General features: G+C 37.8%; 4 protein-coding genes and 1 long non-coding RNA gene across 8 annotated transcripts in view; 4 read left to right on the top strand and 1 right to left on the bottom strand.

Annotated features, from left to right (window-relative positions):
• LOC132702616 (ankyrin repeat and death domain-containing protein 1A-like) overlaps positions 1-14043 on the bottom strand; it is a 114342-nt gene that overhangs the window by 63957 nt on the left and 36342 nt on the right. The gene's annotated exons all lie outside the window — the stretch shown is intronic.
• LOC132702423 (uncharacterized) lies at positions 1668-8983 on the top strand. Its single transcript, XM_060671016.1, has 17 exons — positions 1668-1726; positions 1773-1936; positions 1990-2193; positions 2247-2390; positions 2529-2641; positions 2692-2891; positions 3996-4139; positions 4186-4349; positions 4403-4513; positions 4575-4607; positions 4661-4777; positions 7728-7743; positions 7790-7953; positions 8007-8210; positions 8264-8491; positions 8545-8657; positions 8708-8983. The coding sequence occupies exons 1-17, from the start codon at positions 1683-1685 to the stop codon at positions 8942-8944; spliced, it is 2400 nt and encodes a 799-aa protein (XP_060526999.1). The 5' UTR covers positions 1668-1682; the 3' UTR covers positions 8945-8983.
• LOC132702066 (uncharacterized) lies at positions 4098-4502 on the top strand. The gene is made up of 3 exons (XR_009618846.1): positions 4098-4139; positions 4186-4349; positions 4403-4502. It is a non-coding gene; the product is annotated as an uncharacterized LOC132702066 (long non-coding RNA).
• LOC132702312 (putative sugar lactone lactonase YvrE) lies at positions 10264-11603 on the top strand. The gene is made up of 6 exons (XM_060670870.1): positions 10264-10347; positions 10394-10557; positions 10611-10814; positions 10868-11095; positions 11150-11262; positions 11313-11603. The coding sequence occupies exons 1-6, from the start codon at positions 10295-10297 to the stop codon at positions 11547-11549; spliced, it is 999 nt and encodes a 332-aa protein (XP_060526853.1). The 5' UTR covers positions 10264-10294; the 3' UTR covers positions 11550-11603.
• Positions 12704-14004, top strand: LOC132702096 (regucalcin-like). The gene is made up of 6 exons (XM_060670518.1): positions 12704-12759; positions 12802-12965; positions 13014-13217; positions 13270-13500; positions 13556-13668; positions 13719-14004. Exons 1-6 carry the CDS (start codon positions 12713-12715, stop codon positions 13953-13955), a joined length of 996 nt encoding a protein of 331 aa, XP_060526501.1. The 5' UTR covers positions 12704-12712; the 3' UTR covers positions 13956-14004.

Genomic DNA, 14043 nt, shown 5'->3' with positions numbered 1-14043 from the left:
CAAATGTAGTACTCAATCCTGTTGAATTATAAGGTTGTTCGGAAAGTCATTTCGTTTATTCCCGTCAGCGGACTTAATTACGTTTTTTCGAAACCAACTTCACACTTAAGCCGCATAACCATTATATGTCTTGAGAGCTGATATTGCACGGCTTATGTGTGAAAAAGTTCTATTAATTCTACGCAGTAGTTTTTGGTTGGTGCCCTTTTAAATATGGAGAGCAATAAGCAGCATTTTCGTCATATTTTACTTTTTTACTTCAGAAAAGGTAAAAATGCTGTCCAAGCGAGAAAAAAATTGACGGATGTGTATGGAGAAGGCGTGTTAACAGTACGCCAGTGCCAGAACTGGTTTGCAAAATTTCGATCCGGCAATTTTGATGTCGAAGATGCACCACGGTCTGGAAGGCCGGTCGAAGCTGACAAAGATGCGATAAAGGCATTAGTTGATGCAAATCAGCGAATAACCACACGAGAGATCGGTGAGAGATTAAATTTGTCGAATTCGACTGTTTATGGCCATTTGAAAGGCATGGGCTTAACCTCGAAGCTCGATGTGTGGGTGTCCCATGTCCTTACGGAGCGAAATTTGTGTCGTCGCGTTGACGTGTGTGATTCGCTCCTCAAATGTCAAGAAAATGATCCATTTTTGAAGCGGATTATTACTGGGTGCGAAAAATGGGTTGTATACAACAATGTTAAACGCAAGAGGTCATGGAGCAGAAAAGATGAACCGGCTCAAAGCGTGTCAAAAGCCAACATTCACCAAAAAAAGGTGATGCTCTCCGTTTGGTGGGATGTCAAAAGAATCGTTTTTTTTTGAGCTTTTGCCGGACAATACAACGATTAATTCAGAAGTCTATTGACATCAACTGGACAAATTGAATGATTCACTTAAAGAGAAGAGGCCCGAATTAATCGACAGGAAGGTTGTAGTGTTCCACCAGGATAATGCGAGACCTCACACAAGTTTGGTCACTCGCCAAAAACTTTTACAGCTTGAATGGGACGTACTGCAACATCCACCATATTCTCCAGATCTGGCGCCTTCCGACTACTATTTGTTCCGGTCCCTGCAAAATTTTTTGGATGGCAAAACCTTTACCTCAAATGAAGATGTCAAAAACCACCTGAACCAGTTTTTTGCCAGCAAGGACCAAAACTTTTATGAGAGGGGAATTATGTTACTACCAGAAAGATGGCAAAAGGTGTTGGACCAGAAGGGCCAATATATAATTTAATAAAATATTTATTCATTATACGAAAACTGTCTTTCATGTTCCCCAAAAAAAACGAAATGACTTTCCGAACAACCCAATATAAAGAAATATGATAATCGTAGCAACTTAGCAACTGTCTTGCTTAGATCAGCGATCATTCTGATTCGAATTGCTATATCAACAAAAACAAATTTATGAGTCTGTAAATTTGGTATATCTATTCACCCATCATTGATTGATTTTTGAATGCCAATCAGAAGTGAAATAATTGTTTGCAACTATATAAGATTAACGGTTCTTAAATTTATGTTATGTTTATTTATGTTATTGTTATCTCTGAAAGCTTATATGATATATTAGAACGATAAGCCTCGCTAACGAAACGTCTGTTGTTAAAAACAACATGCATGGATATATAAATAACCCCAAACGGTTGGTAAGTTAAATCATCACCACGTATAAAATGAAGATTATCGGTATTCTGCTGGTAGCGCCCTACATCCACTGGTAAGTATAGCACTCTGTTTGATTTGATCCTTCGACGTTATTTTAGTTTTTTGGATTTGACCCTTCGGCAAGCGACGCCGCCGATAACCAGGTATGGTGACTCCCTTTTCTGGGACAGCGATCAGCAAGCGATTTATTTGGTGGACGTGCTAAGTAGTACAGTATACAAGCACGTGCACGGGTCCAATTCAACAACATCCACCAAAATCCGTTAGTACGGTATTTTTTTAACCAGCAACATTGGGAAAACCACTTGGTTTCAGATTCGAATACCATAGGCGCGGCCATACCCATCAGAGGCCGACCTGGTGAGTTTATCGTGCCTGCATACCAGGACGTGCTGAAGCTCGAATGGGATGGAATCCAGGATACTGGCAAGGTTACCAAGTTAAAGAAAAATTTTGATTTTGCAAAAGGCGAGCAATTTCACTCAGCAAAAGCTGACGTTAAGGGTAGATTGTGGGTTGGTATGGATACCTGCAACCGTCTCGTCCGTTTGAATAATACGGTTGGCTTTTAGGAACATACCAAGTGATAAACAGGGAGAAGTATGAGTTTGTTGAGGGCGGGGGTTCCTTGTACATGATCACCATAAAAAAACACTCGGTCGAAATAGTAAAGGAAATTGCGCAATTTGACTTTCCCCACTGGTTTAGATTGGAAATATGATAACCGTTTCCTGTACCATGCCGATATTACGGAGAGAAAAATTAAAAAATACAAATTTGATATCGACAGCGGTGATCTAGGTAACGCGACTTCAATTTTTCCTACACCGATTAATGGTTCGTTCATTTGATAGGCGAACGGGAAGTTTTTTTCGACCTGGCACACCATCCACACCTCTCAGGTGGTATTTCCGGATTAATCGTGAAAAAGAACCTCGTAGCATTTAACTTATACGGTGGCAGCGCTGTAAGTACTCACACCCACGCTCAGGCGACCTTGAATAAAATCATTTTTAGTTGGTAGACGTCGACCAGGATACCAGCAAATTGATCTACGTCCTACCCACCCCGGTACCGCAACCCACGTCCTTGATTGTGGGCGGTCCTCATCTTGATACTGCTTATGTTGCGTCTTCTGACTTTCTGCTGACCGACGAAGAAAAACAGTTGAACCCTTTCGATTCGCAAGCACTTTTCGCTTATACAGGATTGAAGACGTGGGGTATAGCTTTTCACAAAATTTTATTACACTGATTGAATCCTTGCTAGGAGAGATAATAAAGAGATTTAATTATAACAAGCTTTTTATTGTTTGTCGTGATTTACAAAACGTTAGATTCTCAGCGACCCCATGAACCAAGAGGCTTACAGACTTGCAACCGAGAATTGATTGTAATTTTTTTTTATTTACTATTCACACATTCGTTACTAATGTTCATTTAATGTTGTTATGGCGTATTTGTTATTTAGCGTGACTACTAAACTTCTCATGGTCTCCGTCATTGGTAAATCAAAATACATTTTATTAAACGTCATTCATTTTCTTGCAATTATTATTGTACAATTGCTCTTGAAAAATAGACAAATTCCTCACAACTTTGTGTATTTCTCTCGTTAGCAAATTTTCTCAAACTTTAACAATACAACCAATGATAAGTAATTCATTAACTGTGAAGTTTTTTAAATGTTCAATCGAACTAATCTAATCCAAAGAATAAAATTTCAACAATAACTTGCCTTTTATTTAGGAGTTCTTAATATTTAGGTATAATAACATGATGCTTCATTTGAAGAGGTTTTTAATTGACTTTCTGAATACTTACCTGTATAGAGGATGCTCGCTTCATTCACAATAAACATCTAACCTACCAACCATCTTGAATCACCCCTTACACTCTCTGGATACATTAAGGGTGCAAACCTATAGTATCTCCGTTGATCAATGAATAAATAAATAAAATGTTTCTGAACTTCTTTTAAGTTATATCAATGAAAACCTAATTTTGAACATATGGAGGAATTGGAGAATGAATAGTTGACCTATAGATATGATAAAATCTAACAATAAATACAGTGGATAAATTCGATAATAAATTATAATTTTATAGCAATATAACCTGATTGAAATTGCTATTTAGTAACATCTTACTTGATATATATTTTGCGTCGGCTTTCTGAAGAAAAAATTATGCTAATCAGAAGCATCATTCTTGTGTGACGCTGTAGAGGATTAACCATTCTTTAAGTTATGCCCTATTTGGAGAATTCCATAACTGTTTTTCTCTGTTTTGCTTTGGATGATATATGATAACGATAAGCAGTACTGTAAATGCTAATGAACTATCTGTTGTTAAAAACAACATGCACGGACATATAAATAACCCCAAACTGTTGACATGCCAAATTATCAACATGGCTATCATGGAGAATTTTGCTATTGTGCTAATAGTGCCCTACATCCACTGGTGAGTCTTACACGTCATTTAATTTGAAAATAGAACGCCATGTTAGTTTAGTAGATTTGGCGGTTCGGCAGGCGACAACGCCTATCACCAGGTTTGGTGAATCCCTTTCCTGGGACAGCGAAAAGCAAGCCATATATTTGGTGGACGTGCTGGGCAGTACGGTATACCAGCACGTCTATGGGTCCAATGCAACCACATCCACCAAAATCGGTTAGTACAGATTATTCTTAACCAGCAGCATTGGCAAGAACACTTCGTTTCAGATTCTGAAACGATAGGAGCGGCCATACCCATCAGAGACAGAATTGGTGAGTTTATCGTTCCTGCGAACCAGGACGTGCTGAAACTCGAATGGGATGGAACCCAGGATACTGGCAAGGTTACCAAATTGAAAAAAAAAATTCAAATTTGCAAAATGCCAGCAATTCCATTCAGCAAACGCGGACGCTAAGGGTAGACTGTGGGTTGGTAGGGATACCTGCAACCGTCTCGACCGTTCGAATGAGAGGGTTGGCTTTTAGGAACATACCAAATTATAAACAGGGAGAAGTATGAATTTGTTGAGGGCGGGGGTTCATCGATCATCAGTTCATCGGTCGAAATCGAAAGGAAGTTGAGCAATTTGACTTTCCCCAGTGGTATGGATTGGAAGTATGATAACCGTTTCTTGTAGAATTAGAAAGTACAAATTTCACATCGACAGCGGCGATCTAGGTAACGCGACCTTAATTTTTTCAACACCGATTAGTGTTCTGTTCATTTGGTAGGCGAATGGAAAGTTTTTTTCGATCTGACACACCATCCGCACCTCTCGGGTGGTATTTCGAGATTACTGGTAAAATGAAATCTCGTAGCATTTAACTTATACCGTGGTACCGCTGTAAGTACTCTCACCCACGCTACGACGACCTTGACGGTGGGCGGTCCTGATCTTGGTACTGCTTATGTTGCGTCTTCTGACTTTATGTTGACCGATGAAGAAAAACAGTTGAACTTGTACGATTCGCAAGCACTTTTTGTTTATACAGGAGTGAAGGTGTCACAAAATTTTATTACACTGAACGAATACTAATTACGGGAGTCACAAATGTAATAAACACATTTAGTAAAACCAAATTCGTTTTTGTGGACGTGAATTTCAAAATGATGCTCAGCAGTCTGGTAAAAATCTATTGAAAATTTTATTGTGTGTTGATACTCCAAGAAGAAGTCACATATTTATTCTACTAGCGAGAGCATCACAATGACCAAGTCATGCAGAACTCTTTGGTATTTTGTCTTTGGTGGTACCATTGAAGTACATCTGCCCCTCCAGGTTAAATTTTAGGTTACTTTTGTACTAGAAACGAACATTTCGTACCAATGAACGTAAGTCAATAAGTCGATCCTTTCTATACTTCAAATCATCGCACCTATAGGGTTATCTTTTACAGTTCATTCGAATTCATACAAATCGAAAATTTGGTGTCAATTTGGTGAAAGGTTTCCTAAATATAAATGTAATCAACATTTTCCTCTGTCACATAATTTTTTTTATCGACATTAATCTACCAACAGTAATCTACCAAATTTGCAACACTTCATTGACCTTATTATCTGCGTTCCATTTCTTTTATATATTGGAGGAACCTCTCACTTTGCTTCTCACTCGCAGTACTAAGGTTTTCGGGAAAGTAGTCCAGATGTGAGTGTAAAAAGTGTAGTTTTATACTCAAATTTCTCTAACATGTTTTCAACAATGTCTTTGTAATTAGGATAATTTTTGTTTCCTAAAAAACCTTTTATAATATCAGTAAATTCAACCCATATTAATGGAATTATTTGAGGACCTAAAAAATGCCGTTCTTTTAATTTTGCATCTGAGAGGACGAAAAATTTCCCCATAGTTATTTCAAATTTTATTTAAAGCTTCAACGTACTGTTTTATCAGTCCTAATTTAAAATACAATTTTTGCATTGTATTGAGTTTAAATGTCTAGTAAAATCTACTAGGGTTTCTTGACCATGAGGCCAAATAACAAAAGTATCATCGAGAATTTTAGTTTTGGATGAAAGGTGTCGAGAGTTTTCTTCTCAAAGGCGTCCATAAATATATTCGCGATGATTGGCGACAGTGGAGAACCCATAGCTGTTCCCGACGTTTGTTTTTCGAGTTTCGATTAAGGTGAGAAGGCTTGGTTCCAGATTCTCGGATTTTAATATATCTGAAATGATGTTGACAGTTTCAGGAATAGGAACTTTGGTAAATAGGGTTTCTACGTCGAAACTAACTAGAATATCTTGTATTTCTAATGTCATGCTTTTAAATTGGTCAATGAAGTGAAAGTAATTAAGTACGAAACTATCAGTTTTCCCTGTAATTGGCTTTACCACCAATCATCACGAATATATTTATGGAAGATTTTGAGAAGAAAGCCCTACACACCTTACATCAACAACCAAAACGTTACGTCGATGATGTTATTGTTATTGTTTTTCTTAGACATTTAAACTCTATACACCCTGACATACTTCTCAGCTCGAGTCACGAACCCAGAATTAAAACACCTCTCTAATAATTTCCACATTAAGGATATTAAGCGTTCGATCACAAAATACACCACAACCTTCCAATAGCAATGAGGCACTCGTACACTTGCCACTGTGGTCCTTCCTTACATTCAAAATATCATTAACCACATATCAAAAGTTCTAAAGAAGTATAACGTCAAAACCAGATTTACCACTGCTCCAAAAATGTCTCCAGATTTTCAGTCGAAACCGGACGAAAAATTTCTACTAGGCTCAAAGAACACGAAAGAGCCTTGCGACTAAGACAAATAAACTCATTAGCTGTTGCCGAACACACAAAACTAAAATTCTTGCAATTCTGCCAACGAAAAATCCCAGAGTCTATAGAAATCTATAAACAACCTAACAATCTTAACCGCGACTCAGGTCTCTACCTGTCACCAATATGGGAACCAGTCATCCGAGACGGTGATTATGCCCCTCATTTAGATCCGCCCCCTTCAAACAATATATAAGCAGGTAGAGAGTAAAATGCGAGCCAGTTTCAGTCAAGCCCTGAAGAAACCAGCAGGATGATTGGCGAAACGTCAGCAGTTCGACTCAGAAAAAACCGACGCAGGAGGAATCCAGAAGTTTTGTAATAAGTATTACAGTAGCCTGTGAAAGTTTCTTTAAAAAATTCTTTTTCTATTAGTTTGGTCCCTATTACTCCAAAAATATCACATCACAAAATCTTTATTGGTACCTATGTATTATTATAGAAATTAATTATTATTAAGCCACATTTGGCCATTATAGCCAATTGCCTGCTTTCTGCTGAAGAATAAACGCTGTACAAGATTAGCCGTTCTTTAATAAACATCTCAAAAAATAAAAAATAATAATAAATTATGTCTATATTTGAAGTATTCTACAACTTTTTATATCTGAATGTTTTGTTCTGGATGATATATTACAACGATAAGCCGTACTGTCCACGCAAAAACAACAGGCACGGACATATAAATTACCCCAAACTGTTGGTAAGTTAAATCATCACCATGTACAAAATGAAGATTATCGGTATTCTGCTGGTAGCGCCCTACATCCACTGGTAAGTATAGCACTCTGTTTGATTTGATCCTTCGACGTTATTTTAGTTTTTTGGATTTGACCCTTCGGCAAGCGACGCCGGCGATAACCAGGTATGGTGACTCCCTTTTCTGGGACAGCGATCAGCAAGCGATTTATTTGGTGGACGTGCTAAGTAGTACGGTATACAAGCACGTGCACGGGTCCAATTCAACCACATCCACCAAAATCGGTTAGTACGGTATTTTTTTAACTAGCAACATTGGGAAGACCACTTGGTTTCAGATTCGGAAACCATAGGCGCGGCCATACCCATCAGAGGCAGAGCTGGTGAGTTTATCGTGCCTGCATACCAGGACGTGCTGAAGCTCGAATGGGATGGAACCCAGGATACTGGCAAGGTTACCAAGTTAAAGAAAAATTTTGATTTTGCAAAAGGCGAGCAATTTCACTCAGCAAAAGCTGACGTTAAGGGTAGATTGTGGGTTGGTATGGATACCTGCAACCGTCTCGTCCGTTTGAATAATACGGTTGGCTTTTAGGAACATACCAAGTGATAAACAGGGAGAAGTATGAGTTTGTTGAGGGCGGGGGTTCCTTGTACATGATCACCATAAAAAAAGACTCGGTCGAAATAGAAAGGAAATTGCGCAATTTAACTTTCCCCACTGGTTTAGATTGGAAATATGATAACCGTTTCCTGTACCATGCCGATATTACGGAGAGAAAAATTAAAAAATACAAATTTGATATCGACAGCGGTGATCTAGGTAACGCGACTTCAATTTTTCCTACACCGAATAATGGTTCGTTCATTTGGTAGGCGAACGGGAAGTTTTTTTCGACCTGGCACACCATCCACACCTCTCAGGTGGTATTTCCGGATTAATCGTGAAAAAGAACCTCGTAGCATTTAACTTATACGGTGGCAGCGCTGTAAGTACTCACACCCACGCTCAGGCGACCTTGAATAAAATCATTTTTAGTTGGTAGACGTCGACCAGGATACCAGCAAATTGATCTACGTCCTACCCACCCCGGTACCGCAACCCACGTCCTTGATTGTGGGCGGTCCTCATCTTGATACTGCTTATGTTGCGTCTTCTGACTTTCTGCTGACCGACGAAGAAAAACAGTTGAACCCTTTCGATTCGCAAGCACTTTTCGCTTATACAGGATTGAAGACGTGGGGTATAGCTTTTCACAAAATTTTATTACACTGATTGAATCCTTGCTAGGAGAGATAATAAAGAGATTTAATTATAACAAGCTTTTTATTGTTTGTCGTGATTTATAAAACGTTAGATTCTCAGCGACCCCATGAACCAAGAGGCTTGCAGACTTGCAACCGCGAATTGATTGTAATTTTTTTTTATTTACTATTCACACATTCGTTACTAATGTTCATTTAATGCTGTTATGGCGTATTTGTTATTTAGCGTGACTGCTAAACTTCTCATGGTCTCCGTCATTGGTAAATCAAAATACATTTTATTAAACGTTATTCATTTTCTTGCAATTATTATTGTACAATTACTCTTGAAAAATAGACAAATTCCTCACAACTTTGAGTATTTCTCTCGTTAGCAAATTTTCTCAAACTTTAACAATACAACCAATGATAAGTAATACATTAACTGTGAAGTTTTTTAAATGTACAATCGAACTAATCCAATCCAAATAATAAAATTTCAACAATAACTTGCCTTTTATTTCGGAGTTCTTAATATTTAGGTATAATAACATGATGCTTCATTTGAAGAGGTTTTTAATTGACTTTCTGAATACTTACCTATATGGAGGATGCTCGCTTCATTCACAATAAACATCCAACCTACCAAACATCTTGAATCACCCCTTACACTCTCTGGATACATTAAGGGTGCAAACCTATAGTATCTCCGTTGATCAATGAATAAATAAATAAAATGTTTCTGAACTTCTTTTAAGTTATATCAATGAAAACCTAATTTTGAACATATGGAGGAATTGGAGAATGAATAGTTGACCTATAGATATGATAAAATCTAACAATAAATACAGTGGATAAATTCGATAATAAATTATCATTTTATAGCAATATATATATATATATATATATATATATATATATATATATATATATATATATATATATATATATATATATATATATATATATATATATATATATATATATATATATATATATATATATATATATATATATATATATATACATATATATATATATATATATATATATATATATATATATATATATATATATATATATATATATATTGAAATTGCTATTTAGTAACATCTTATTTGATATATATTTTGCGTCGGCTTTCTGAAGAAAAAACTATGCTAATCAGAAGCATCATTCTTGTGTGACGCTGTAGAGGATTAATTATGCTTTAAGTTATGCCCTATTTGGAGAATTCCATAACTGTTTTTCTCTGTTTTGCTTTGGATGATATATGAGAACGATAAGCAGTACTGTAAATGCTAATGAACTATCTGTTGTTAAAAACAACATGCACGGACATATAAATAACCCCAAACTGTTGACATGCCAAATTATCAACATGGCTATCATTGGGAATTTTGCTATTGTGCTAATAGTGCCCTACATCCACTGGTGAGTCTTACACGTCATTTAATTTGAAAATAGAACGCCATGTTAGTTTAGTAGATTTGGCGGTTCGGCAGGCGACAACGCCTATCACCAGGTTTGGTGAATCCCTTTCCTGGGACAGCGAAAAGCAAGCCATATATTTGGTGGACGTGCTGGGCAGTACGGTATACCAGCACGTCTATGGGTCCAATGCAACCACATCCACCAAAATCGGTTAGTACAGATTATTCTTAACCAGTAGCATTGGCAAGAACACTTGGTTTCAGATTCTGAAACGATAGGAGCGGCCATACCCATCAGAGACAGAATTGGTGAGTTTATCGTTCCTGCGAACCAGGACGTACTGAAACTAGAATGGGATGGAACTCACGATACTGGCAAGGTGACCAAATTAAATATAAATTTTGAATTTGCAAACAATGAGCAATTTTACTCAGCTAAAGCTGATGCCAAGGGTAGATTGTGGGTTGGTATGGAGCTCTGCAAATATCTTAACCGTTTGATTAAGACCGTTATGTTTTAGGAACGTACCAAGTGATAAACAGGGAGAAGTATGAGTTTGTTAAGGGCGGGGGTTCGTTGTACATGATCACCATAAAAGAAAATTCGGTCGAAATCGAAAAAAAGTTGAGCAATTTAACTTTTCCGACTGGTTTAGATTGGACCTCTGATAACCGTTTCATGTACCATGCCGACATTACGGAGAGAAAAATTAAGAAGTACACATTTGACATCGACAGCGGCGATCTGGGTAACGCGACCTCCACTTCTTCTGCAGATATTAGTATTTCTTAAAATTTGGCAGGCGACTGGGAAGTTTTCTTCGATCTGGCAGACCATCCGCACCTCTCAGGTAGTATCGACGGATTAATAGTGAAAAATAACCTCGTAACATTTGCCTTATACCATGGTAGCGCTGTAAGTACTCACACCCACGCCCCGACAACCTTGAATAAGATCACTTTCAGTTGGTAGACGTGGACCAAGATACCAGGAAAATAATCTACGTCGTGCCCACCCCGGTACCACAACACACGTCCTTGGTGGTAGGTGGTCCTCATCTTGATACTGTTTACGTGGCGTCTTCTGACTTTCTGCTGACCGAAGACGAAAAGCAGTTGAACCCGTTCGATTCGCAAGCCGTGTTTGCTTATACAGGATTACGCTATTGGGGTGTAGCTTCGCATAAAGTTTCATTACGTTGATGATATACTTGTTCCGTGACCCAATAACGTAATAAAAATATTTAGTAATATCAATCGTTTTTTCTTGTTCACATGCATCACAAAATGTCTTTCACCAATCTATTTGAGGTTAACAGTGGCGGCTCGTGGGAAAAATGTTAAGGCGTTTTGCAATTATTGCAAAAAAAAATGTCTCAACCAAAAACTCAGAATTACTGATTTTCTAAATAATCTGTCAATGGACAAACTTCAAGCATGCACTGTAACCGATCATTCTGAATTTATTTGAAGGTGCCTTTAAATACCGAAGAATTTTGTGCTCACTTAGAGTTGTATCTAATTCAGCAGAAAAAATAATAAGAGTCAATTCAAAAGCTATGCAAAATTAAATACAACATTTTCATATTGTTTTTGTATATTTACCCAATAAATGTCTTTACAAAATTTTCGTATATAATTTTCTACTTAAGTAGCTTTGGCTATATCTGGTAATCTCACTTTTCTTCGTATGAATATTTAAAAAATCTCTTCACATTAATTAAATTAAAGACTACCTCCATAGTGTAAATGAATTGTCAGATACACACAAAACACTATTATTATAAAACCAACAGAAAATTTGATACTATTCACCCTCTTCTCCTATTTCAATCCCGACTATATAACAACTAGGCGACTTCACTGTTTTTTATCATTATGACGAAGCGAAATATTATGAGTTTTATTGTTGATAAAAGAAAATATTGAAGGTAGACTATTTATTTAAGATTTGTTTTGGGAGCTCTGCAGCGCATATGCGGGTATTAGTAGCCCTAGGTATTCCATTAAAGAAAGCATCTTAATCAGCAATATTTTTAATCCAGCAATCCCTTTAGTCCTTTGGTCATTTTTTCTATGCTATTCTTTCTTTCTTTCTATGCTTCTCCTGTATGCAAGGCTGAAAAGATTAACATGAGTGAATTATTCCTGCTCGAAATTAATACAGACATCGGAAATTTTACAAGTGCTTGTTAACAGCCGCAGATTTTTTATGCCTCTATTTAATCCTCGTTCACATCACCAGATTTTTTTGGACGATAAATAATAATGATATATAGTCGCTATAACTTTTTATTTCCACCACACGTCAAATTTTCGTAATAAAAGCGACTGCGAATACATTATTCCCCAAAGTCACTAAGAAAATGTTGACGATTACCGCCATTTTGCTGTTGGTGCCGTACATTCAATGGTAGGTACACACCATTTAGTTTCACATCTAACGCCCATTTAGTCACGTAGGTGTTGGGGTAGTTCAACTAACTCCACCAATCACAAAACTGGGAGAGTCGCTCTTCTGGGACAGCGAAAAGCAAGCCATATACCTCGTAGATGTGCTAGACAGTACCGTATACCAATATATCCACGGATCCAACGAAGTCACCCACACCAAAATTGGTAGAATGCAATATTTTTCTGAGCTATAATCAGCCGAGTGTGTTTCAGACTCGAAAACGATTGGTGCAGCGATACCCATCAAAGGCAGAGCAGGTGAGTTTATCGTGGCTGCCTATCAAGACCTGCTGAGGCTCGAATGGGATGGTCGCAACAATACTGGAAAGGTAACCAAGTTAAAGAAGAACTTTGAATTTGCACAGCACGAGCAGTTCTACGAAGCCAAAGCTGACTCTAAGGGTAGATTATGGATTGGTACGGATCCTCGAGCTACCTCAATCATTTTAATAACCAAGGTGGTTTGTAGGAACGTACCAAGTGATCAACAGAGAGAAGTACCAATGGGTCGAAGGTGGGGGTTCTCTATACAGCATCACCGTAAACAAAAACGATTCGGTGAATATTAAAAAGAAAGTGAGCAATTTGACGTTCCCGAGCGGCCTTTGTTGGTCCTTGGACGACCGATTGCTGTACCACGTGGATGCACATCGCGGACAGATTAAAAAATACAAATTTGACATCGACAGTGGAAATTTAGGTAACACAAACTCGCCCCTACCCTATTGTGACTAGTTTTTTTCCCCTATTTTTAGGCAAAGGCGAGGTATTTTTCGACCTAGCCAACTATCCTCACCTTACTGGAGGGCTGGACGCCCTAGCCATTAAAGAAGGTGTCATCACAGTTCCTTTATACAACGGAAGCGTTGTAAGCATCCCCACCGGTGCCCCGACTGCCCTAAATAACATCGTTTTTAGATACTACACATCGACGAGGAGACAGCAGAAGTACACAACGTCGTACCCAGTCCGGTACCATTACCAACTTCCGTAGTATTCGGCGGACCACACAATAAAACAGCATACATTGCATCGTCAGACTTTCGGCTTACCGAGCTAGAGAAACGACTGAATCCTTTCGATTCAAAGGCCGTTTTTGCCTACACTGGATACGATTTTCCGAACTCGCCGTCGCACAGGATTGTTATCCATTAAAATAACACCTTTTATAAAAAAATAAACATTGTGTTATAGGGTGTTTTCTTTTTCATTACAAAAATTCCTGATTGTCTACGTCCTACAG

The sequence above is a fragment of the Cylas formicarius genome, unplaced genomic scaffold (assembly GCF_029955315.1).
Source record: "Cylas formicarius isolate icCylForm1 unplaced genomic scaffold, icCylForm1.1 PGA_scaffold_5__7_contigs__length_24384050, whole genome shotgun sequence".
In the NCBI taxonomy this organism is placed as follows: domain Eukaryota; kingdom Metazoa; phylum Arthropoda; class Insecta; order Coleoptera; family Brentidae; genus Cylas; species Cylas formicarius.
This window is presented reverse-complemented; position numbering and strand designations above follow the sequence as displayed.